The sequence below is a fragment of the Stegostoma tigrinum genome, chromosome 19 (assembly GCF_030684315.1).
Source record: "Stegostoma tigrinum isolate sSteTig4 chromosome 19, sSteTig4.hap1, whole genome shotgun sequence".
Taxonomy (NCBI): domain Eukaryota; kingdom Metazoa; phylum Chordata; class Chondrichthyes; order Orectolobiformes; family Stegostomatidae; genus Stegostoma; species Stegostoma tigrinum.
In genome coordinates, this window is record NC_081372.1 from 41,575,376 (window position 1) to 41,602,574 (window position 27,199).

At 40.6% G+C, this 27,199-nt stretch overlaps 1 protein-coding gene across 4 annotated transcripts in view; it reads right to left on the minus strand.

Moving 5' to 3' along the window:
• The window catches only part of nfatc2a (nuclear factor of activated T cells 2a), a 196,312-nt gene that overhangs the window by 138,423 nt on the left and 30,690 nt on the right, over nucleotides 1–27,199 (minus strand). For 2 of the 4 annotated variants that reach the window (XM_048549697.1, XM_048549696.1), the window contains exon 1: nucleotides 198–533. The exons of the other annotated variants lie outside the window; for them this stretch is intronic. In XM_048549697.1, coding sequence (XP_048405654.1) covers nucleotides 198–300 — 103 coding nt within the window. In that variant the 5' untranslated portion in view covers nucleotides 301–533. Of the gene's footprint in view, nucleotides 1–197; nucleotides 534–27,199 lie in introns of those variants that run through there. 4 annotated transcript variants of the gene reach the window in all.

Genomic DNA, 27,199 nt, shown 5'->3' on the forward strand with positions numbered 1-27,199 from the left:
AAGAAATTCCATTTTTAGATGACTGACTTTCTAACGCTCTTCTTAAACAAATAGGTCAGATACGTGTTTCTTGCTACAGTTCCCGTCTTGTCCTATTGGGTACGACAAAACTCACCTTTCAAAGATGGTGCTTTTTAATGATAAAAAATTTAGGTTGTAAAACTATTTTATCAGAAAAATACAAAATGTTTACAAACCTCTTGTGGCAAAGTCTTCATCGTGGCTATTATCAAAAAGTGCAGAAAAATCAAATTCTTCTGAATCGACCTGCTGGTCTGGTTCATTGTAAATGAAGCTCATACCACTTGTCAAGCTTTTACAACCTGAATTTTCAACACGGAACTTTCACAAAGTAGAAGTATTTCAACTGGCACTGTATTCTTTTCTCCCCAACTCCAGAAAATGAATTGGGCGCCTTTTCAATTCATCAAATTTAAAGCACGGGCTCCACAGCCAACTGGTTGGCTATAAAGCCAAAACAATAAAAGCTACTACTACAAGAGCTTGGCTGATCTCAGCGTCAAGTCTTTCCCTGGGTTGCTCAATGACACCACTCTCGAATTGACAAGTTCGACAATAGCTGTTTCCTGTTACAACTACAACGTACAGAAAACAGGCGTGTCCTTTGAACTCAAGCACCCAACTTAATCTGTCTGTCGGTGGAATACGCTTCTTCATGACAGACAGCAGCAGGATAAATAATGGAAATGCCAGTTATGTGAGAATGATTTTCCGCACTTGAAGTTGGAAGTTGTATTGTGTAAGTTTTTTTTATGTTGGGAAAGGAACACATCATAAAAAGGTATAAGAATGAGGTTACCATTGACAGTACTAAACAGGTGAAAGTGTAACAAAATAATGCTAGTTTTTCAGCAACCACTGTAAGCCATTAACACCATCTAAATATAGCTTAGTGAGTTCCTGTCAACAGTGTTTTTTTTTCCTGTTTGTTCAAAGTTACCACATACAATTACAGGGGTAGTATTGGTGTGTAAAGCATGGTGATACTGTTTTCTCTGATGGCCTGATTTGCCAAATGTGTTGCTTTGCAGTATAGAAAATAATTTCCCATCTGAAGTGAAACATGATATAATTGTGATGAACTGCACTTTGAGATTTAGGTACTTTCCCAGATGACTACTCATGGTAACTTGTGGTATGTGCAAACTCTACTAGCAAGTGGCACTGGATAAAAAGTGTTTGAGATTATTCACTGTTGTGAGTCCTCTGTCGTCTTTGTGTCATTTTGGGCCTGTCTAGTGATTAACAATAGACATATACCACTGTAGAGTATCTGCAGAAGGGGCATTATTCTTAAAATGTAATGTTATTGCTTGATTCCAGTGAGTACAATTATATTTGGTCAGGCATAATATTTAAGACCTGGGGTTGGAGCAGGGTGGGGGTGTTGGATAGAAACATGGAGCTGAGATCACAGCGGGACTGAGTTTTCTCAGCATTTTCTGTTTCTGCTTCGGATTTCCAGTATCTACAGTATTTCGTTTTCATCTGATAGATTTTATCTGCACACTCTGAAAGCGTGAGTAGAATTCTATCTCCTCCCACACACTGTTAGTGATATCAGTAGAATGGCTAGAGCCAAAGTGATATTATCATTAACCCTTTAAGAATCATTATCTAATATGACTGAGATAAAGATGCAAACTCTTCATTTAAAAAAATCACCTAACAGGATTCAGTTTTTAAAAAAGGTTTACATTAAGACTTATTTTTCAGTTCATACACATTGAACCACAACATGAAGGCTAGAGGGGGACAATTTTCCTGAAATACTTGAAGAACCAAAGAGCTTCCAATGTGGACAAAAATGGGGTTTATGCTGCAAGGCCAGTTTAGCCTAAATTTGGCTCAAGACACTTCTAGTTAAAGGAGTTTTTTTTTAATTTAACCTATCTTTCTAATCAATCTGTTCAGAGATGTTATTGCATATCTCTGGAGTAGGTGGGACTTGAACCTGGGTCTCTTAAGTTTAGGATAGGGACTCTACCACTGTACCACAACATGCCCTAAATATGACTCTGGTGGGTCGCAAACTAAGAACCTTTGAAAGCCTTAAATTATTTTGTCCTTAGAAGTTCAACACATTCGCCATTATGTCATAGGGTTATGGTTAATGGAGTTGAAAGACAAACTAGAAATGGCCATCAGCTGTGAAGCAGCTGATAGCAGTAAATGCCCTCTCCTTTCAGCAGCCAACTGAAATAAAAATAAGCAAGTTGTTTCTGAAGACTCTGTGTCATGTAAAGTAGTGCACAGCTCTTCCTGTCCATTTGCTGTTGGTTTAAAATACACGGGTGAATTTTTGGGACAGTTTGTAAAGACATCACCAACATTCTATCAACATTTGTTCTGAGAATATCAGTTCAGAAAATTAAAGTAGGTTTGAGCTCCAGGGAGAGGCTGAAAAAGCTGGGCATTTTTCCCTGGAGCATTGGAGACTGAGGGGTGACCTTACAGAGGTTTATAAAATCATGAGGGGCGTGGATACCATGAGCAGTCCAGGTCTTTTTCCTAGGGTGGGACAGTCTAAAATAAAGGACCTAAGTTTAAGATGAGAGGGCAAATATTTACAAAGGACTTGAGGGGTAGCTTGTTCATGCAGAGGGTGGTGCATCTATATAATGAGTTCGAGGAAGTGGTGGAAGCCGGTACAATTACAACGTTTAAAAGGCATCTCAATGGGTACATGAATAGGAAGGGTTTAGAGGAATATGGGCCAAATGCTGGCAAATGGGACTAGGTCAGATTGGCATGTCTAGTCAGTGTGGATGAATTGAACTGAAGGGTTTGTTTCTATGCTGTATGAATTTATGCCTCTACGCAGTATGTTCTGCTATTCTACCTTATAGGAGTCGCCAGGAGAAAGAAAGAGCTTGGTCACAGGCAGTTCTCTTGGTCTCTTTTTGTCTGGGAGTGGTCTGGGAGCAGGACATGAGACCAGACTGAAGAACACCAACTACTGCAACAATGTGGGCAGGAGGGCAAAGTGGACACCATCCGTATTGTGGGCATGGAACTTGTACCCCATACCTTTATTTCCTCAACTAGCATCTCCAGGGCAGCTCTCTGAGCCCTGAACTATGCTGAAACACAATGAAGTATCTCAGCCAATGCATAAATCTTCAGTGATAGTTGGTGTGAGGAATCAGGGAGGCTGTCTTCAAAAATTGCTTTTAGGCGCCATTTTGAATGGTAAAGCTGCAGGTGTTTCCTTTAGTTCCTCTGAGCAAGTTCAAATTGTAGTAATCAGCCGTTATGATCAAAACTTTGCTAAACAAGCATGTCTTATCAGCATAGTAACCACTTTGTGCCTGTTTTCACCCCTTCACCAAAATAGTCCACAAAGTGTGTCTAATAACTTCTGACTGTCTGTCTACCATCTATTCATTAGAACTATGAGCCTTTCAACTCACTGCTGTAAGTAATATAAAATCCTATCAATAATTAATGCTTCTTTATTTATTGGCTCTGGTGCCACACAGCAATGGTAATTTTGTTTGGCTTTGTAATGCTCTATATTGTGAGTACTAGTTTACACAATCCATTCTAAGAGTAGCCAGCTGTATATTCACAGTGATAAAAGTAACAAGGGGACAAATCTGACTCAGTATGACAACTCAAATGATTGCTGGGAGCAAAAGCAGACATGTACAGAGCAGAAAACATGGTAGCCACAAAATCTGGTTCCACTATGGAAAGCAGAGGCCCTCAGAACTGGAGAAGAAGTGTTTCTGGCTTCTTTCAGCACAGACCGCCCAGAGATCCATATTGAGAAGTTGCTAGCACGGGCATGTTGTAAGTATATTATAGGTTTCGACAATGGATAGATAGTGATTACAAAACATTCTCTGAGTTTGATTTGACACACATGCTACAAACTTGTGTCATGCGCATTCAGTTGAGCCCCTTTCCCAACCAATCACACTTGAAACCTATGTTTAGCCACACAAGTCGTGCCCCAATTAGTATTATTTAAAAGGTCAGCCATTCAACCTTCTGGTAAAGTAGTTAAAGTTATTTTATGGCTTTAGCAAAGTCATAGACATACTGTGGCACGCTCTTGGAGGTGTTTGATGGCTTTGTTGGATTTGGAAAGGAATGCTGCTGCCTGTTGAAAGGCAGATCAGAGGAGTTAGTAACCTGTCCACAGAAATCCGTGACAGTTATAACTTAAGCTTTAGTTTGCAGCACACAGAGTGATGGAGCTAAGGCTACAAAGGAGAGAAGCTGTACACAATGGGGAGGAGGAGGTAGAGGGGACAAGGAGAAGCCATTTACAACCTCTTCATTCTAAATGGGCAGTCTGTCTGTGCCCTTTGAGAATTATATGGGGATATACCACAAAAAACAAACCATTTAGTCGAAGCAGCTCATATTGTAAGTAATCCTCTTAATATATTTGTTTGACAATTTTCCAACTCTCATCAATCAATTATATCACATCATGATGTCCCCTCAATCATAATCCTGGAATAAATCTCACCTTTGAGGGACTGACTTCAGGCTACACAGAGTTAAAGTAATAAAGCTGAAAATGTATATTGCATGTATATTTGTGTTGACTAATTTAATGTAAGGTGATATATTTTAACATCATTTATTTTTGCATTTGGAGTTTTTGAATTTGAACTGGGGACATATGGGTTTTCTGCCTGACCGAAAGACTTTAATTATTAATAATGATATTTTTGTAGCCATGGTGATTTACTTTAAAAAAAGCACTGAGAGAGATAGCCTTGGAGGCTGATGGTAATTTGTTTACATTGGGAGAGTTTTTGAGCAAACAGGGCTATGCATTTTGCTTTCAGACAGAAGATTTGGGAGTTCCTTGTTTAGTACTTGGGGTAAACACCCATAGCTTGGGAAAAAAAGAAGCCTTTTTCTAATTTTAGTTCAGGAGGCTCTTAGCTGAAGCTGGATGTTTGATAGACAGTAGTTGTTCCTGAGAAAGGAAGAAGGAAGTTTAGAGAGTTATAAAATAATTATGACCAATTGTTAAAATGTATGATCAATACCTCAGTGTAAGGAGTTCAATTAAAATTCCAGAACAGAAGTGTTTGGCTAAAAGTCTGTGTTCTGTAAATCAGAAATAGAAGTTTAGGTTTATGCATATGATGAAAAAGGGAAGAAGCTATCAGATTCTCACTACCAGGAATTGAAACCACAGCTGAGTCAATCTCTGTGCAGGATAGGGAAGGGCACTCTTTTTGGTGTTTGAGTACTGTAATGGGATGCTGTTGGGATTAATAGAAACACATTTTTACCATGTGTTTCAAAATATTTAAACATGCGACCTATAAATAGTTTAATTTATTCTAAATTACCTTCATTTCTAAATCCAAATCTGCAATATTGCGTGCTTATGTTCCCGTGAGATACCACCTTGTGTAAACCAAAATAAAAACGAAATATGATTTATCAAGCCAGATTTCTGTTTGGATCTGACTTAGTCAGTAATAACATCAGCTGGGACCAAACATTAAGTTAAAACCTCCATCATGAGTTAAGAGACCAGATTCAAGTATATTGTGAGAGAGAGTGTGGCATAGTTCACCAGATTTCTGCTTCTGATTGTATCACATCAAAAAACTAACATCCATATTCTGACAACATGATCTGCCAAGAATCTCCACTTCACATATAACAACAAAATAAAATAAATTCCCAATCAAAACATGTTAGAATTTTCAGAATAAACAGGACTCTTCACTAAATTCAAAATAAAAACCTGAACAATATCTAATTAAATTCTGAATATTTTTAAGCAGCTTTCATTTCTTTCTTTCTGCTTTTCTTTGCTACAGCTTCCCATCAGCTACTCGCATCAACACTGAGAGAAGAAACAATAGTGAAGGAAATGAGATTCTGTCGGTTACTTTGCATGTTCATCTACCATCTGTATAATAAAATAGTTTACATCTTTCCTTCTCTCATTAAAGGGGCTTCTAGTCTGTCAACTGGAACAGTGCAGGTGAACATATAGTTCAAGAAACAGAATCAACTTAAGATTACAAAATTGTTATAACCCAGTTTCGTGAAATAGATGCCCTTCTAAATTTGGTGCATGGTGGCCATATAGGAAGGCCTAGCATTGGTGAACCCTGGAGAGTCTTTAAACTAGACACACCATTTTCAGCAATTGGTCAGAAGCCATCAAAGTATGCAAAACACTAAACTGTATCATTCTGCCTTTTATGTCAGAGATTAAACATCAGTTTCATCTGAGTTCTGATGTTATAACAAATTCAAATTAAGACTAACAGATGATTGAAATGTGTGAAATAGACATATTTTCAGTCCAGTTTCAGTGACTACAAAGTTATTTGCTGCACAAAATTGCGCATAATTTTGCAGACATCATGCTAAAGGTCATAAAATGTTGAAAAAACATTTTTCTGCTATTATTCATAAATAGAGGAAATGCACTGTATTGCTGATGAGGTGCATCCTGTGAGGCTTATTGATTAGAAAAGGTCTTGATTTTGAGGGTTGGAATATAAAAGCAGCAATGTGCTTCTGAGGCTTTATAAGGGTCTAGTTAGGCCCCATTTAGAATACTGCGTCCAATTTTGGGCCCCACACCTCAGGAAGGACATATTAGTCCTGGAGCGTGTCCAGCGGAGATTCACATGGATGATCCCTGGAATGGTAGGTTTAAGATATGATGAATGGCTAAGGATCCTGGGATTGTACTCATTGGAGTTTAGAAGGTTGAGGGGAGATCTAATAGAAACTTATGTATGGTTTAGAAGGGGTGGACGCTAGGAAGTTGTTTCCGTTAGGCGGGGAGACTAGGACCCGTGGGCACAGCCTTAAAATTAGAGTGGGTAAATTTAAAACTGAAATGAGACGACATTTCTTCAGCCAGAGAGTGGTGGGCTTGTGGAATTCATTGCCGCAGAGTGCAGTGGAGGCCGGGACGTTGGATGCCTTCAAGGCAGAGATCGACAAATTCTTGATCTCAGAAGGAATCAAGGGCTACGGGGAGAGTGCAGGGAAGTGGTGTTGAAATGCCCATCAGCCATGGTTAAAATGGCAGAGTGGACTTGATGGGCCGAATGGCCTTACTTCCACCCCTATGTCTTATGGTCTTATGATTTTGACAATGTGTGTGCAAAACCCGCACAAACAAAAAGGCCTAAGACACCCTGAAGTTTCATTTAAATGTTCTCGGTGTATTTCTTTCATATGCACCATATATTGAAGTAAGATTTAGACTGATGACAAATATTCCTGAAATCACTGGTCAATAAGTTATTTTGTGTTTGTAGAACATGTTCGGTACAGGCTGGGTGTATGTTTATCCATATAGCAACAGTTACCACACTCAGTTATAAATTTCAATGCACTAATGTTTACATTTATCCAATTATTAGTTATTCAGTTATAAAAGACTGCATTACAGATTAAAGAGAAATGTTGGATGTCAACAAGACATTCTCACAGCAGTTCCATAATTTTAGTTAAAGTCTCTACACAGTCTATACCTCACAAACAACAGAAAAGAATCTTGTTGATCATCTCTCAAACATCTAAAAAGTTTATCAACTGCACAGCACCTACTGGATATCTGGAATAATTTACTTGTGCTTACATTGTGAAATGTAACACCATAATTCAAATGTTTTCTTTCAAATCAGAAGATTACCTCACTGTCTTTAAAGAGCTTGGAGCTATCTGCTCTTTTACAACGTTGGAGACCAGGGATGGTAATTAGTTTTGGGTCTGTTTCATTGTCAACAACATCTGTCATTTTAGTGTACCTTGTCATCAAGCATAAATAATCTCAACATGAAACGAATAATGAAATTACTGCAAGCTTGTCAAACCAATAACAGCTTACCATTGGCCACTATCAATTGTAAATGCAAAACAATACATAGGGTGGAATTGTCCATTTCCTTGAACGGCAGGGACAATAGAAAAAGAAGTGAGAAAATACAGCGAGAATGAAAACAATCAAATTCTTGATGTTGAAAAAGAAATTTCCAATTTTCACCTCAGGGATTAAAGGGCAAATTTTGAATTTTGCTAACGAGAGGTGACTACCTTATTGCCATGACTTGCATCTGATTATTAACTAATCTCCCCTCATTTCTGTTAGCTGCCTCCCCAGCTCTCTGATGTCAGCAAATGGTGCTTCAAAGTCAGAGTTACCTGGCTGCAGCAGTTCACTGTTTGCTTCATCCAGATTTTTCCTGCACATGCCATTGACACTAAGCTTTTCCACGCTTCAGCTATACTGTATATCCTACCATATCATCAAATCTGCTACAGAGCAACTCCCATACCCCTATCTCCCTTCAGAGCTTCACTTTGACACACAGGTATTTATGCCTTGCATACTTTTGCCTGTTACCTTGGCCACAGGGATTCATATGTATCTTATGGCTTATATCTTAACAGTTTTAGCATTTGGTCACTTGGTTGCCAGCCTCTGATGCTCACATTTGCATACGACTCTTCAGTCCCAAGTACAGACTATCAGCCTGTGTGACTTGTATGCTGCTTAGTGCAGAGTGACAGACAGGCAGTTTGTCACTGTCGAGAGCACTAAACAACAAAAGGGAGTACACATGTTGTTGGATAGTATTGGGTGATATTAATACCATATCTGTAGCAACTGCCAACATCTTAAGTGACAAACACAATACATATGTTCTACCAAATTGTCATATGTGAGACACAAAGGGAACAAGTCCTTAATAGGGGAAGGGAGACAATGGTCATTCAGGAGACTGCCACAGTCACTCAAGGAACTCATCTGATCTCAGTCCATGAGGATGGCTACAATCAGTATTGGGCCATGATCAGTCCTGAAGTTCAAGTGCAACTAGAACAGGCATGCAGTTATATCAGCCAGGGTGCCTTGGAGACAACTGCCTGGATGTTGGGCCATCCTCAGTGAGGGCTGCCCCTCCTTGGTCAGTCTGGAGAGTGGGCCATGGTCAGGCATATCAGTTCCGGTATTAACAGGCAGGACTTTCAGGGAGCAATCTATGAAGTCCTGTGGAAAATGAGAAGTTCAAGTCTGAGGTTGGGATTCATTGGATTGTAATACTTCAGGAGTGATGATCGTGAAAGGAGGTCATTTGATCCTCTCCACGTATCTGCACCTTTATCCATCTTCCATCCACCTCCCCCACTCTCTATTTGTTTCAGAGCCCCTTTCCCCTACCCCATTTCTGATGAAGGGTCCTGACCCAAAACATCAGCTTTCCTGCTCCTCTGATGCTGCTTGGCTTGTTGTGTCATTCCAGCTCCACACCTTGTTATCTCATTTGATATAGAAAGGTGGGTTTTCAGAGAGCAGAGGGTGAATGGAAGGCTGCACGGGAATGGTTTCTCAAATCACAATCACTCTGTCCTCAACATGAGGTGATTGTGGCAACTCTCAAATGCATGGGCTCAGCAGGTGTATGAGGAACAATAACTGTTAATATAAGGAGTCTGAACAGAAATGGGAGAAGGCTGAGAGGTCATCAAGAATTCAGGGTACAGGAACACAAAAGGGTATATAGTGGATGAGGGGTGGGAGGTGACATTGTCTTTCTAGTCAAGCAGAGATGCAAATCATTCACAAGGATACAAAGTTTAAACCTGGTCATCTTCTAACCAAATCCCAAATGCAACATGGAGACAAATTCTGCAAAAAATGCCAAATGGGTAGAATAAGTTCCTGTTTTTCACTTTAGGAAAGAGTAGAATACTTTGTATAAGACTCTACTGATGTCAATTGTTATTAACTTTGTATTCTCTAATTCTGCAGCAGCATCCACCCACCAACAAATTGAATTTCATTGAAAGGTCATTTTCTTGACATCTATTAACATGAAGAACTGGGCAATCACTTCCCTTACACACTTTGCATTAATTGACTCCCTGCATGACAGATACACAAAGCTACGCAGATGATTAGAAGTCACACCTGGATTTGCCAGTTGTGTATTGTTTTTCATATCAGACACTGGGAACCAATGCTTTGAAACTACCACATTCCATACATAACTGGAAGTAAGAAATGAAATGGACTGTGGTGTTCCAGCATGGCTTTTGTTTTGGAAGAAAGGGCAATTATGGTGGAGAAGTGTCTGACTTTCACACCCTCATTGTAGCATTAGCCCTTATGATCTATAACATGCACCCGGATGCAGCTCAGAAATCCTTAATAGGCCATGTCATTGGTCTCCTTGTGAGCCCTCCAAGTAACACTGTGTGTGAAAGCACAACAGGTCACTTCACAATGTTTGATGTGAGGGATCAGGAGTGGTTCCTGATATGCCATTCCATTTCCTAGATGCTCCACAGATTATTGGTTGATCCCCCCCAAAAATGGAACCCATGGTTGGAAGATTCCATGGAGCCTTGGTGAACATACAATGACAGCAATGAAAAAGATACCAAATACAACACTGTCATCAAACCCTGTCAGAACAGAACCTCCTTGCACAGGTTTCAGAGGGAGAAGCAGAGATAATATCCACCAAAAGGCAGAGGACAATGACATCACCCTGCATCTAGTAGCCTAGCTGTCATAATCTGCAGCTCTTGGAAACATGATGCAGGCTGTGGATGTCCCAGGTATCATCTCCGATATGTACTGTCTCCTGAAAGAGAAACTCTTCTCGTAACGACTGACAGGCCATCCCATTCCAGTGCTAATCAATGTCACAACTGCCAGCGACTCATTCCAAGGAGTAGTTGAGGTTCTATGCGGTATCTCCCAGTCCTCAGTCCGCAAGTGCTCTGGAATATAGGTTTGATTACAAACTAACTGTTATAAGGCTAACTTAATTTTGATGAACTTGTTTTTGAATTTTGTGGGAAGTGGGCATGATTGGCATCATTTATTGCACATTTGTAGTTGCCCTTGAGAAGGTGGTGGTGAGCTGCCTTCTTGAACCACTGCAATCCCACAATTGTTGACCCACAATGCCATTAAGGAGGCAATTCCAGGTTTTGGACCCAGCAACAGAGAAAGAATGGCGATATATTTCCAAGTCAGCATGGTGAGTGGCTTGGAGGGGAACTTGGGGTGGTGATGTTCCCATATATCTGCTGCCCTTGTCCTTCTAGATGGAAGTGGTCATGGGTTTGGAAGGTGCTGTCTGAGGATCTTCAGTGAATTTCTACAGTGCATCTTGTAGATAGTACACACTGCTGCGACTGAGCATCGGTGGTGGACGCTTGTGGACGCAGTGCCAATCAAGTAGGCTGTTTTGTCCTGGATGGTGACAAGCTTCTTGTGTGTTGTTGGGGCTGCACTCATCCAGGCCAGCAGGGAGTATTCCATCACACTCCTGACTTGTGCCTTACAGATGGTGAACAGATTTTCAGGGGTCAGGAAGTGAGTTACTCGGCACAGTATGCCAAGCTTCCGACCTGCTGGTGTAGCCACTGTCTTTATATAGTGAATCCAGTTGAACTCATGATCAATGATAACTCCAAGGATGTTGATAGTGGATAGTGGGGGATTTAGTGATGGTAACACCATTGAATGTCAAGGGGAGTTATTCAGAATATATCTTATTTGTGATGGTATGGCCTGGCATTTATGTGGTGCCAATGTTACTTGCTATTTGTCAGCCCAAGCCTGGATATTTCCAGATCTTGTTGCATTTGGACAGGGACTGCTTCAGTGTGTGAGGAGTCATGAATGGTGCTGAACACTTTGCAGTCATCCGCAAACATTCTCACTTCGGACCTTATAATGGAGGCAAGGTCATTGATGAAGCAAATGAAGATGGTTCGGCCTCAGACACTGCCCAGAGGACCTCCTGCAGAGATGTCCTGGAACTGAGATGACTGACCTCCAATAACCATGACCACCTTCCTATGGGTCAAGTATGACTCTAACCACTAGAGAGATTACCCACTGATACCCATTGATTCCTGTTTTGCTATGGCTCCTTAATGCCACACTTGGTCGAATGCAGCCTTGATGTCAAGGGCTGTCACTCTCACCTCACCTCTGGAATTCAGCTCTTTTGTCCATGTTTGAACCAAAGCTGTAATGAGATCAGGAGCTGAGTGGCCCTGGCTGAGCCCAAAGTGGGCATCACTGAGGAGGTTATTGCTGAGTAGGTGCTGCCTGATAGAAGTGTTGATGACACCTTCCATCACTTTACTGTCAATCAAGTGTAGACTATGGGGCAGTGATTGGCTGGGTTGGATTTGTCCTGCTTTTTGTGTACAGGACATACTTGGGCAATTTTCCACATGGTCAGGTAGATGCCACTGTTGTAACTGTACTGGAACCGATTGGTTAGGGGAGCAGCCAGTTCTAGGGCACAAGCCTTCAGTATTATTGCCAAAATGTTCACAAAGTCCATAGCCTTTGCAGTATCCAGTGCCTCCAAACTTTTCTTGATATCACGTGGAGTGAATCGAATTGGCTGAAGACTGTTATCTGTAATGCTGGGGACCACTGAGGAGGCCAAGATGGATCATCCACTTGGCATTTCTGGCTGAAGATTGCTGCGAAAGCTTCAGCCTTATTTTTTGCACTGATGTGCTCGGCTCTGCCATCAGTGAGGATGGGAATATCTGCAGATCATCTTCTTCCGGTGAGTTGTTCTATCATCCACCAACATTTGTGACCGGATGTGGCAGGACTGCAAACCTTAGTTCTGATCCATTGGTGGTGGGATCACTTAGCCCTGTTTATCACTTGCTGCTAATGCTGTCTGGCATGAAAGTAGTACTGTTTGATGGCTTCACCGGGTTGACAGTTCATCTTCAATATGCCTGGTGCTGCTCCTGACATGCCCTCCTGCACTCCCCATTGATCCCCTGGCGTGATGGTAGTGGTTGAGTTGGGGTTTTGACGGGCCATGAGGCTACAGATTGTGCTGGAGTACAACTCTGCTGCTGTTGATGGTCCACAGCACCTCATGGATGCCCAGTCTTGAGTTGCTAGATCTGTTTTAAATTTGTCCCATTTAGCAAAGTGATAGTGCCACACAACACAATGGAGGTAATTTCTGATATGAAGGTGGGACTTTGTCTCCACAAGGACTGTGCAATGGTCAGTCTTACTGATATTGTCATAGACAGATGCATCTGCAGCTGGCAGATTAGTAAGGATGAGGTCAAGTATGTTTTGCCTCCTGTTGGTTCTCTCACCAGCTGCTGCAGACCCAGTCTAGCAGCTATGTCCAATAGAACATGACCCGATTGGCATCAAAAAGATTACATTGAATAGAGGTCTAGGGATTTTAGTAAGCTGCAATAGGGTTAAGGTTAACCCTATGGCACTCAATATCCTCACTGGGGAATAATTACTAACTGAGCAAATAAAATGCTGAACTGCATTGTCAAATCAGTAGGGTATGAATCAGAGAAAGTCAGGCTCAAACTGTTTAATGTATTAGTCATACTGACTACTTTGACTAAAAAGTTCAGTTGTGATCACTGAGACACAAGAGAAACATTCAAACCCTGGAAGTAGTTCAGAGAAGAGGTCATGAGGCTGAACCTTGACATTAAATCAGTGAAATAAAAAATGCTTGAGCCAGTTAAAAATCAAGAGAAATGGACGTATGAACCAACATGGGCTAAATGACCTTTATTTTTGCATTCACTTTATGATCTCCTCACACTAGGTGTCTGAACTTCCATTATTCATTAAAGGGATGAGGATGTCACTGGCTCAGTAGCAGTTATTGCCCATCCCTAATTGCCCAGAGGGCAGTTAAGAGTCAACAACATTGCTGTGGATCTGGAGTCACATGTAGCCCAGACCAGGTAAAGATGGTAGTTTCCTTCCCTAAAGGACATTCGTGAACCAGATGGGTTTTTTCTGACAATCAACAATGGATTAACAGTTTTCATTAGATTCTTAATTCCAGATATCTATTGAATTCAAATTCCACCATCTGCCATGGCAGGATTCAAACCTAGGGCTCCAGAATGTTATCTGATTCCAACAGTCCAATGATAATACCACTCAGCCATCAACCCCCTTTAAGCAAGCTCAACTTTAAATTTGTCCTGATTACATCCCCACATGAAGAATATTCACTAGCTGTCATCAGACACATAAGTCCAAGAAGAGAAAAAATTGTATTAACTAACTGTACAATCCCAACATTCACACTTCATAAATATGAGGCAGATAATATAATTTTCATTATTATAATGGTGTTTCTATGAAACGGAGTACTGACAAACATTTAGGGCCAGGTTTGAAAATAGGGCTTGGAACCCAAAGCCCTACATCCCACATTACAGCTGTCTCACTTATGCACTGCTTTTTGACATGTAAGAGTAAAATTTGACTAAAGGCGATCTCAACACCAAATTAATGGTACCAAATAGTTCTAAAAGGAGAGAGCGGCCTGATGTGTCAAAGGTAGGTGGAAGTTAAAATGGAGTCTCCTCGTTGCTGAAGAGACCAGACAGTACCTTTAAGGGCCAGCAGCATATATGTTCATGGAAGCATTCAGATGGCCAAATAAGAGATAATGCGCACAATTCAGTGCAAGAACCCACAGGCTCCAATACTTCAAACTGTATCAGAAAGAGATTACATTGATTTGTTTCAAATGTATGCTGATGCCGTATTTCTAGCTTCTAACTTAACTATTTATATGACTTATGGTACGATATCACACCAGCTCATCGTAAGGTTAGAGATATTGGAATCTCTACCAAGAACTATCAAAAAGGATGATAAAAACTTTCTCATCCTGCTGGTGTAGCAGCTAGTTAAAGCAACAGCAAATGTCTTTCTTAAAGCATACTTAAAACATTCCAATATTTTCTTTCTGCTATTTTTTTTCCATTATTATAAAAGAATGCTTGGGGTTAACTGAGGGAACGGTATATAAAAAAAACAAAGTGAACAATCAAAACATTGGTAGGAGTAACAGAAGAACAAATTGATGTTGCAAGAAAACAACTAAAGTATAACAGAGATTATAGATCAATCTCTACCATAGAATCCCTCCACCATACATGTGGAAACAGTCATTCAGTCCAACAAGTTCACACAGACCTTCCATAAGGCATCCCATTCAGACCTATCCTCCTAACACTATATTTTCCCATGGTTACAGCACCTAACATACACATCCCTGGGCACTATGGGGAATTTAGCATGGTCTATCCACTTAACTTATACATCTTTGGTCTGTTGGAGGAAACCAGAGCACCCAGCAGAAACAGGGAGAACACGCAAACTCCACACAGACAGTTGCCCAAGGATAGAACTGAACCTGGGTCTCTAGCACTGTGAGGCAGCAGTGCTAACCACTGACCCTCCGTGCCACCCATAGATTCACTGTGCCACCACACCAGTTAGGCAATTTCCAAATTATCAAAGGAGTATAATGAATCCAAGTGGCTGCAATCATAAAGTGACAATAGCCCAGAAATTACAGTCTCTTATATTAGCATACAAAGCCATAGGTTATTGGGAAGCTTTTAAAATAGCAGGGATCTCATTGAAACATTAGTCTCACATGATATTGGCACTATTTGCATTTTCTAAGTAATTATTACCAATGCTTTTATTATTTATTTGCAGTAGTAGAAGCAAGTGATTATTAATTTGTTTCCAAACAAATGATACAGTTATGTTATAGATGTAGTCATAACAAAAGATTTCACATTATTTGTAACTATTCCAGAGAAGATGCCTCACAATGATTAGAGTTTAGTGAATGGTAATCCTAGCTTTTCAATGCACTTTAGATTTCCATGTTTGTTTGCTTTTCCATTCAAATGCAGACAGATATATTAATAAGCAATATATTTGTGGTGCAATGGGAGAACCTTTGGACGAGGAGGCTAGACTCAAATTCCATTAGCTCTAGAAGTGTGTAATAACATCTTTGAACAGATTGTTGGAATATTCTTTTTGAAAGTAATGAGGTGATTAATAGAGAAATTCTCTTTACCCCAGATCCTCTAAAGACTGGAACTTCACTCTGAATGGGTAATATAATATTTGCACTTGAATTAAAAGCAAAGTTGGTTTTACATATTTGCACTTGAATTAAAAGCAAAGTTGGTTTTACATACAGTTTATGTTGAGCCAACTTCTTTTGAAACTTCCATTTGAAATGAATTTATGAGAAAGCAGCAATTTCTAAAAGGATTACTAAATAGCAAATTTAGCTAATAGACTGATTTTTCAACAATTTAACATCACCTCAATTAAACAAATGTTTTGGGCTCCAAATCCAGTTCAGGAGAATCTAAATCAGGAGAAGTAGATTCAAACTGACTTTATATAATGTTAAGGATTTGTGGCTGAAAAACTGCAATAGAAACAAAATGCTGGATTCACCTGTGTAGAGAGAAACAAAGGTAACCTTTCATATGGCTAACATTTGCTCAAAATAGATAAAGTTAAAGATTTAACATGTTTAAAATATTTTAGTCTCAGCCATTATCGGGAAGGAACTTTTTTTGGGTTAAATGCTAATAAACATACATATGAAATGTTAGATGTTTAGCACTAGCCATCTTGCTTTGAGATACCCTGTTTAAAAAGACGCCATACACCACAGACTTTGTTTACATGTATATAATGGATGTTGTACATCCTATGGGATTCTTTATATATACAAACACTATAAACATCCCGTGCCTCGATTACAGAATTGGACCTCAAGGTTCACAATGGTCCAGAGTAAGTCATGGATATTTCAACATTGCACAGGAGTGCAATTGTGCAGCAGTATACCATGAGTTTATTTTATAACCAGCTTCCCGACAAATATATTACAATATGCAGATTTAAAACGCATTGGCCAAAGAACCATGGGAGACAAAGGAAAACATTTTTTACATAGTGAATTATGATAACGTCCTACCTCAATTCTATTAAAAATGGAAACACACAGCTCAAAGAAACTCCAAACTGTGCAAGCAGGAGAGTCAGGAAAGATGAAATGGAAACCAAATTGCGTGCCTTGGTATGCTATAAACAAACGACTCTGTCTCTATTAATTGCTGTCAGGTGTAGTGGCAATTTCTATGTCATTGTATAAAATGTTGTGGCAACCTTTTACAATTTCTGAAACAAATCTGGTTAGTTCATTCACAAACTAAGCCCATTAAGTGCATCACATTTTTAATCCCCTTTTCTGGAGTGCTTGAGAGAATTAATGTGTAGGAAGCGCTAGCATGCAAGCTTCAGGAGAGTCCTAAGTGTGCAATATATCTGCAGGGGTAGAAAACACAGCACTGCTCCTACTGCTGCATGGAACATGTGAAACCCTTTCAAAGGAAGTGGAGTAAGATCACTGCAATAGGTTGTAGCTCATTATAACAACTGAAATTCGATCAGATTAATGGACAATGCGCTGTGAGAGACACTCGTATTGTCTTACATGCAAATACCATAGATGTATGTCTTATAGCCTGTCTGTTTGAATAGAAATAATGAGATGTATGGAGACATTTACAGACTCTCCATGAAAGTGTCATGGCTCCACAGGTCTCGAGTTTAACACATACAGCCTGAATTTTTCAATGTCTTGACAGTAGTTATTGCAGCAGAAGTGGGACACCTGCATGTGGATCTTGTCAAATCTCCATTAGAGCACACTCCAAAGGAATTGAATTTTTCACTGGATAATTCCTCTATGCCTGAACCCTCCAAAAGTCTCCATTTAAATTGGAGATTTCAAAGGTTTCAGATGTAATTAAGCAAAATAGTTACTCAGGAAAAGTCAAACTATCAAGTATATAGTCTTAACACCTGAGTAACTAGTCAACTGATCCTATACTTACCTCATATATGCCTGAACTACATCTCCCCTGGACTTAACCACCAAAACCCTAAGCTGACATTGACTCAGGACACGACAATTGCCTCCTCCACTCTCATCCCCCTGGGGACATGTTTCCCCTTTGCCCTGATGAACCATGCCCCACCTCCAACCCCAATACCACCTTCCCTCCTGCTGGTCCCTCTCCAACCCTCCCTAGATATTACCAGATCCAATTTCTCCCACGCACCCTAACTAACACAAAACACTGCATCACTTACATTGTCACACTGAGTCCTGGCACACTACAAACTCGCCTATACCCTATCCACCTGGCATTCTACACACCTGGCATGGTAACCCATATTCAGCTTGGGTAGGCACTTCCCAACCCTGGCACCTTGCACCCTACAGACCTGGTACCCTAACCAGCTGGCATCCCATCCCTACCCAGCTGGCATCCTATTCCTGGTTCCTTATCCCCTTACTAAGTAGTATCCTGTTTAGCTGGTACTCCTCCCACCTGGCACCCTATTCCCGTCTCTCCCCCAATCAACCTAATAACACACATACATTCCCTTCTTATGGTTTGACAGCACCTGTCAAAATGACTGTCTGGATCTTTAAATTTCAGAATGTAACTATTTGGAATTGCTACTGTAAAAACTGGGCCAGTTTTACACTCATCAGACAGTTCTGTGCTATGAAAAAGCTTTCGGAATAGAAATACGGTTCTGCATTTTAGAGGGAGACATGAACTGAACTTTCTCTCAGAATTGCAGAGCTCCCATCTTTCATGAAAAAGAGACAGTGGCAATCTGTGTGAAATTGTCCCTCCTCAGAAAATCCATCCCATTATTTTGAACCTAAGTTAATTTATTGGACAATTTTCAGCTTTGGTTTTGCTTTATTTAATTGCCTCTCTTTCACCCTTGGCAGGAGGGTGCACTTGGGATTGTGCGTGTGAATATCCCAGTGTTAAGTCACAGCCCCCGAGGTCAGGAGCCGGGAATCAACTTGGAATATCCAAAGGTAACTTCACTCAAACTTTTCCTGTGCTGGGAAATACTAAAAGATTCCCTAGACCCTGCTCAGTGGCTCAGATTCAGAGGTGAGCAAAAGAGCAATGCAATGTCTTCATTGGCAGTTTGACTCCCCTTGCAGACTTTTGTTTTCACTGAAGTGTTGCTTTAATTAGAAACCCTTTACCATTAGTCTGACGTGCTCTGAGTGAACTAATCCCAATCAAGGCAAAGGATTGGGAGGGGACAAGAATTAACATAACATACCAGGCCAGGAGAGGGTTAAATCAGCCAAGTTTCTTTCTCCTAACTGCAATTCAGCAATACCTGCTGGAAAGTGTCTGGATTGGAGTTTCCTCAATTATCTTGCCAATTTTCTGGCTGCAATTGAGACATGCAAGTGCATGGTCTCACTAAAACTCTCCTTATTTTTGCAACTTAGTAACCATCCAGCATTACTTCAAGTGGGTGTTGTATTTTAATAAGTCTGCAATAATGAAGTGTGATCACATCCTCCATCGTGACCTTTTTAGTAAAGCTGAGCATGAGAAAGGGGCAGTCACTTCAAAAAAACACAGAATCCACTTAAAAGAAAAATTCGCAAGATGGCTAGGCAGCCTGGGTAAAGAACCTTCAAGACATGACTCTCTAAACTGGAAGCTAGCAAAGAACATTCAAACAAGACTGCCTCAAGAATATTAACCAGGGCGAGTATAAGGTGACAGAAGGAGGGGTTATCATGTCTCATTCATTGTGTCATCAGAGATTTTTAAAAATCCAGGCATGTATTTTTTAATAATTCCTGGGAATTGGGTATCAAAGGCCCGACCAGCATTTATTGCCTATCCCTAGTTGCCTTTAAGAAGGTTGTGGTGAACTGCCTTCTTGAACTGCTCAAATCCATGTGTTGTAGTGACACTCAACAGTGCGGTTAAGGATGGAGTTCCAGACTTCCACTCAGAACACAGAAGGAATAGCAATTTATTTTCAAGTCATAATGGTGAGTGACTTTGGACAGGCTTGGTAGTGTTCCAGTGTATTTTCTGACTTTGTCCTTCTAATCAGTTTTCATATTGCATTTGGAAGTTGCTGCCTAAGGAGCCTTGCTGAATTTCTGCTCTGGAAACTGATAGATGGTACACACTGCTGCTACTGTGCATCATTAGCGGAGGGTGATCTAGAGTCATAGAGGTCTTCTACAGAGCACAGAAAAAGGTCCTTCAGCACATCAAGTCTGCACCTGTGAAAAACAAGCACCTATCCTATTCTAATCCCATTTCCAGCATTTGCTCTATAGCTTCACATGCCTTGGCATTTCAAGTTCGTATCTAAATACTTCTGAACTATTATAAGAGTCTCTATTTTTACCACCCTTGCAGGCAGTGAATTCCAGATTCCCACCACTCTCTGGATAAAAAAGGTTTTCCTCATATCTCCTGTAAGCATGGCACCACTTACTTAAATTTATGTCCCCTAGTCATTAGTCCCTCCACCATGAGGAAAGTTCCCTGCTGTCTACCCTGTCCATGCCCTTTAAAGTTTATGTGCCTTAATCTTCTCTATTCTCCATTTTCTCTGTCCCAAGGAACTAAAATTAATGAAAATTCTCCAACCCAGATAACATCCTGATAAATCTCCTCGTCTCCTTCTCCAGTGTAATCACATCCTTCTTATAATGTAATTTCCAGATCTGCACACAAAACTCTAGCTGTGGCTGAAACCAACCTTTTATATAGCTCCAGCATAACCTCTCTGCTCTTAAACTTTAAGTCTCAATAATTTAGGAAAGATTCCCATATAGCTTCTTAATTATGTATGATTGTGGGGTGCCAATCAAGCTTTGTCATCCTTTGTCATGTGTGGTGTCAAGCTTCTTGAATATTGTTGGAACTGCACGTATCCAGACTATTGGACAGTATTCTATCACATTTCTGACTTGTGCTTTGTGGATAATAAATGGGATTTTGGGAGACAGGAGATGAGTTAGTCATTGCAGAATTCCTAGCCTCTGATAAAAAGTGTAAAGCTGAGGATGCTGGAAATCCGAAATAAAAACATGAAATGCTGGAAAAACTCAACAGGTCTGCTAACATTTGTGGAGAAACAGTTAACAGACTTAAATGTTAGCTCTGTTTCTCGCTCCATAAATGTTGCCAGATGTGCTGAGTTTCTCCTGCATTTTGCCTGTATTCCAAACTTCTGACCTGCTTCTGAGCTCCTATTTATTTGGCTGGTCCAGTTCAGTTTCCGGTCAATGGTAACCCCAAGGTGTTGATAATGGGGATGCAGAATTGGTAATGCCATTGAATGTCAAATGTTGATGCTAAATTTGCTTGTTGAAGATGGCTGTTACCCGGAACCTGTGCAACATCGATGTTACTTTCCAGTTGTCAGCCCATACCTGGTGCTGCTGCATTTGGATAAAGACTGCTTCGGTATTTGAGGAGTTATACGTGGTGCTGAACATTGTACAATCATCAGCAAACATCTCCACTTCTAATCTTAAAATGGAGAGGAAAAATCATTGACGAACAACGAAAAATGGTTAGCTCTACAATCGTCCCCTGAGGAACTCCTGCAGAGTTGGCCTGAAGCTGAGATGACAGGCCTCCAACAATCATCTTCCTTTGTGCCAGGCATGACTTCAAACAGCACAGCATTTCACTCTAATTCCTATTGACTCAGGTTTTGCTAGGGCTTCTTGATTCCACATTCTTTCAAATGCAATGGGATTCATTCTCACCTCACCTCTGGAATTCAGCTCTTTTGTCCACTTTTTGAACCAAGGCTGTTGTGAGGTCAGCAGCTGAGTTACTTTTGTTGAACTGAAACTGCCAGTGAGCAGGTTATTGCTAAGCAGATGCTGCTTAACAGCACTGCTGATAATCCCTTCCATCACTTTCCTGATGATCAAGAGTAGACAGATGGTATCATTTTTGGCTGGTTGAATTTTTCCTGCTTTTTGTATATAGGTCATACCTGGGCAATTGTTCACCTGGGGGTCAGGTAGACCCCAGTTTTGTGGCTGTACTAGAACAGCTTGGCTAGAGTGTGACAATTTGTGAAGCATGCAGTCTTCAGCTCTATTACTGGAATGATTTCAGGCCTCATAGTCTTTGCAGATCAAGTGTCTGCAGCCAATCCTTCACATTACCAGATGTGAAACAAATTTGCTGATGACTGACATCTATCTGGGACAGATGCTGATGCCAGCACCTCTGAAGGAGGCTGAGATGAATATTCCAGTGCACCTGAATGATGTAGTGATACAAGATCAGGCATTGTGTGATGGCCTCCACTGCTGAATGCCAACATTCACTACCTGGAATTACACAAGAATAACCTTTGGACATTGTTGCATAAGTTTTGAATTTCAGGAGAAGTGAAGGCAGAAACACATGAAGGAAAATCACTATTACTTTGTTGGACTATTAGTTTTCTTTAAAAAAAAGCATTTATGCACATATATTGCTTTGATAATAACACTCACTTACACCGCTAACTATCAGGTGCCAAATAATTCAAAACACACACATATATATTTTAATTCTTACAACAGAAGTAGGTTGGTGTAAAATAGCTACAATGGTGACTTTATGTTGATGAGTCACATGCAAACATTCCCTCTCTGACCACCTCCAATTCTAAATAGTCAAAAATCAAAGATGCCAGAGACAGAATGGTAACAGAATGCAAAGGGTTAAACCATTGTTGGGGAGGAGAAAGTGTACAGATGTCCAAAGTTGTAAAAAAGCAGTAAGGGAGCCAGAGAAAGTTTGAAAAGGAGAAAGTGTGTATGAGACTCAGAGGGAGAAAGACTGAGTCACAGTCTGAATGCAAGTCAAAGTGAGATTGGGAGAGCAGGACAAAGAGGTTGTGAGCAAGTCCAAGTTATGAGAAACAGGGAAACTGAGAAAATGTGAGTCAGAATGAGAGACAAAGTCAGAGACAAAGTTTTAGAGTCAATGAGAGGCAGAATCAGAGGAAGTGTGAGAATCTAATGACAGACTGACAGGCAGAGAGAATGTCAGTGGAGTAGGAGAGTCCAGAGTGCATGCGTGTAAGTCACTGGGATAGACTTGAACGTGTGTCTTTGTAGGCTCTCTGTTTTTGTCTGGCAGAGCCCTATGTGTAGGTCAGAGTGAGAAATGAAGTGTGTGAAAGTCAGAGAGAGGAGGGGGTTAAAGCATGGGCGTCATAGTAAGAGAGGCAGGGAGAGAGCAGGGGACAGGCAGATATTGTGTGTGAATTAGTAAGAGAAGCTAGAAGACAGAGAGCAAGGGTTAAAGTTGGATAGACTGAGGCGGAGAGAGATGGTTAGAGCAAGAGAGACAGTGGGTAGGAGTGGGAGAGTCGGGATGGGGTGGGGGGTCGGTGTAGAATGAGAGAGAATGAAAGCCTGAAGCCATAGGTGGTTGGATTGGATACAGCAAAAGTTAGGATAACTACCTCCCACCGCGTTGAAAAGGTTGGGTAAGTGAATGTGTATGCAGGCAACCGGGAACCGCAGTATAGCTGAGGAGAAATGTGAGACTGTCTTACTCACCCAGCCACATAGAATTCTATCCCAAATAAAACTAATCCCAAAATACACCCAGATAAAAAAAAACATTGGAGACTGCGCGTGGAAACTTTGCTCCTGACTCACCAATGTAGAAGCCGCGGAGTCATGGAAACGGCTAACACTATTCGTTACGGACACCCATGTGTTTTGTTTGCAATGTTGTGATGCAGTTTGTATTTATTTACTCAGTTTCACGAAAGCTGCTGTCTTTAGCTCTCTTTTCATGCGGTTTCATCTGGAGGGGAGCCGTCTGCAGCGAGGAGCCTCTCGTCAGCACAGCTGGCGGAGGCTGCACATCTGGAACTTCTTACAGATGTTTCCAAAAATGTACAGATGCATCATTAAAGTAACAATTATCAAAATATTAGCGAGAATTCCTCCTGTTCTACTTTATACAGTTTGCTAGCGCAAAAAGTGTTTTAAAATGCAAAAACACGCTTCATTTTCATTTCTAAAACACAGTGCCTCTAATTGTACAGGAAATTCGCGTGTTGAAAACTTTCACGTATTTCCCTGTTCGGTATATCATCGCTACTCAAAGCAATAAGACACATCATTGTTTCAAGACCCCCTAAAATTTCTCCCATTACTATATTGTATTAAAATCACTTAAAACCGTTCGCTTCAACACATTGTGAACAGCAAAGGTTGTGAACAGCAAAGAATTCCAGAAGTAAATCCATACCTTGATCCATAGACCTCATGATGTGATAGGGCACCACTCTGCATGCAGCTCCTCTGAACATTTGCAGGCAGACCGGTTAACATCAGTTTTCTAGAATGTAGTTTCAATGCACATCGCAAGGTTGCGACTTAAGATTCTCTCTGTTGAGTGGAAGACAGGACAGGAGCGAGCCGACTGTGCAGTCAGTCCGAGCTTTCCATGCGCTGCACTGACTTTCCCGTGTCCCAGTTCTCACTCACTACAGAGGGAAAACGCCACTTCCTTCCCAAGGATCAGAGTGTTTATAGTTTTGCTCCAGTAAAATAACGGGATTCCCTTTATGTTTCCTCCTGTTTAGTCCGTTGCCTTGACCACCTTGGCAGCCATCCCGAGCCTGAACTAAGGGGTTTCCTGCAAACTCGTAACTCTGGAATCCATGACGTCGCCACAGATAAATGCCAAAGAATTTTTTGTGGGTTTCTTATTCAGAAATACAAGTGCTTCATTGTCAAATGTACTTCTCAAATCTGAAGCACAAAGAAATTAGGCAGCCCATTTTTAAAAAGAACAGTAAGATACATTTTACATGCTCTGTGCTCCTACAGAAATGTCAGAAAAGTCGCCCTCCTTTCGTTTCTCAATCAAACCACATATATATATTTAAGGTAGAGTACCCTCTCCCCACCACAACACAAACAAAATTTTACTTTAGTTTTGTTTTAATGTTATTGCAACTCAGCGTAGCTCACTTCTCAGGACATCTTCAGAATTCCCTCTGCAGTTCAGAACTTGGGAATAATTCAGAGAAGATACTGGAGTAATGAAGTGATTTGGAACTCAGTTCTAAGGGAAATTCAGAACATACGTTTTTTAAATAAAAATGTGAGGAACCATGATCCAACTTTTCAAAATGCCGAAAAGAATAGATTATCCAAATGCAATTCGGTGGCATGAATTGGGCTTAAAGTACAAGACTAAAGATAATTGAATGTAAAATGCAAAGTTCTGCCATTCTTGAGTTTTGTTTTTAATTCTGCGCGCGGATGCACGTTGTTTCAAAATATCGGTGTGTCCTTAGTACTTAGCTACATGTGAGAAACTTTCACAATTGCCCAGTGAAATTGTCAGAAATGCAATTATTCTCCTTTCAAACATTTGCAAAGAGCTTCAGTAAAAATGACATTTTCATCATACTTGTAGTTAAATATTCAAAGGTGCTTCATATGAAGCATTTTCATGCAAAGAATGACACCACTTCAGGAGACAGTAGGTCAAATGACGAAAAACTTGTCAATGGAGAAAATATAAGGACCATCTTAAAAGAGAAACGAGATGATAGATGCAGGGATGGCATTCTGGATTCTAGGCAACTGAATATATTGTCACCAGTGTTAGAGGAATGAAACTTGGGATTGTACATGATGCCATAATTAAGGAACACATTTCCTAGAGGCTGTGGGACTAAAAAAATTACAGAGATGGAGAGGAATTGACTGATATCATAATAGACTGTTGCCGGGGATAGAATGGAGTTTAGAGCTGGTGTTATCATCTGTCACTAGTGTTCAGCACCTGATCCCCCAAAGCCTGTCTGCCATCTACAAGGCACAGATCAGGAGTGTGATAGAATACTCTCCACTTTCTGAGTGGGTGCAGCTCCAACAACACTCAAGCTGCTAGACACCGTCCACGATAAAGCAACCCGCTTGATTAGCACCGTATCCACAAGCTTCCACTCCCTCCACCACCAACACTCAGTAGCAGCAGTGTGTACCATCTACAAGATGTACCATAGAAATTCATTAAAGATCCTTTGACAGAACCTTTCAAACCCATGACCATGACCACGCTGAAGGACACGGGAAAAGGATACATAGGAACAATATCACCTGCAGATTCCCCTCAAGCCACTTACTATCCTGACTTGGAAACGCTTCGCCGTTCTTTTAGTATTGCTGGGTCAAAATCCTGAATTCCGTGCCTATGGATATTGAGCAATTACCCACAGCACTTGGACTTTGTCAGTTCAAGAAAGCAGCTCAAACACACCGTCTCAAAGACAATTAGGGATGGGCAATAAATGCTGGCCCAGCCAGTGTCACTGATTTCCCATGAATGAATAAAAATTTGATGGGTTACATATCAGAAGTTAACACTGTCTAGATTTTCCACTGTTGGCCAGCAGTTGACAACATCTTTCCTAGACAGTGAGGGCAATAGCTTCAAAATTACCATTGGTCTCCTGTGTTTCCCTAGGTTGGAGATACAAAGGACTTCTTGCTCCTTTTTGCTAAAAAGTAATCTCTTTTGGACAATAGGCACAGGGACATGGTCAAGAGTAGTTGTCTTACACCCCCACCTAGTCATGTAATATGTTGACCTCACTTACTAAAAGACATATAAAACATCCATCTGACAGACTTAGTGGTGCTATTGCTACTTTGGACTGTATCCCAATCCAATCAAATAGGATGATGCAGAGGTCAAGGAGATGGTTGCTGCTAGTGTGGCAAGAAGGTCTCCACAATTTTGAGGGAACATAGAAGAACCTCTCAATGAAGGCAATTCATCTCCACGTTGACTAATGTCACTGAAAACGATCAAAGTGAAATAAGGATGAAAACTAGTAAGAGAAACAAAATGAAGAGAGACGATTGTGGGAAGCAAAGTCCTGATCATGTTTACACCCCATGAACATGTCAAGCAAAGCAACACTCAGGTAACTGAACTGTTTTCCAACTGGTTAGTCTTTTGAGGAAAGTTGTAATTTTCTCTCATGGCACTCCAAACAAAGGTGAAATGAACAAAAGCTGAATATCTCTATCTTGTTTTTCAAAATATAATATAATCAGTTACCTGAGTGTTGCTTTGCTTGACATGTTCATGGGGTGTAAGCATGATCAGGACTTTGCTTCCCACAATCGTCTCTCTTCATTTTGTTTCTCTTACTAGTTTTCATCCTTATTTCACTTTGATCGTTTTCAGTGACATTAGTCAACATGGAGATGAATTGCTTTCATTGAGAGGTTCTTCTATGTTCCCTCAAAATTGTGGAGACCTTCTTCCCACACTAGCAGCAACCATCCCCTTGACCTCTGCATCATCCTATTTGAACACTTTGTCAAACTAAATCCATATATATCCAGTAAAGTTCTCACTCATATTGAAGAAGGTTAAAGATATCACTTCCATGTCCTCATCAAGA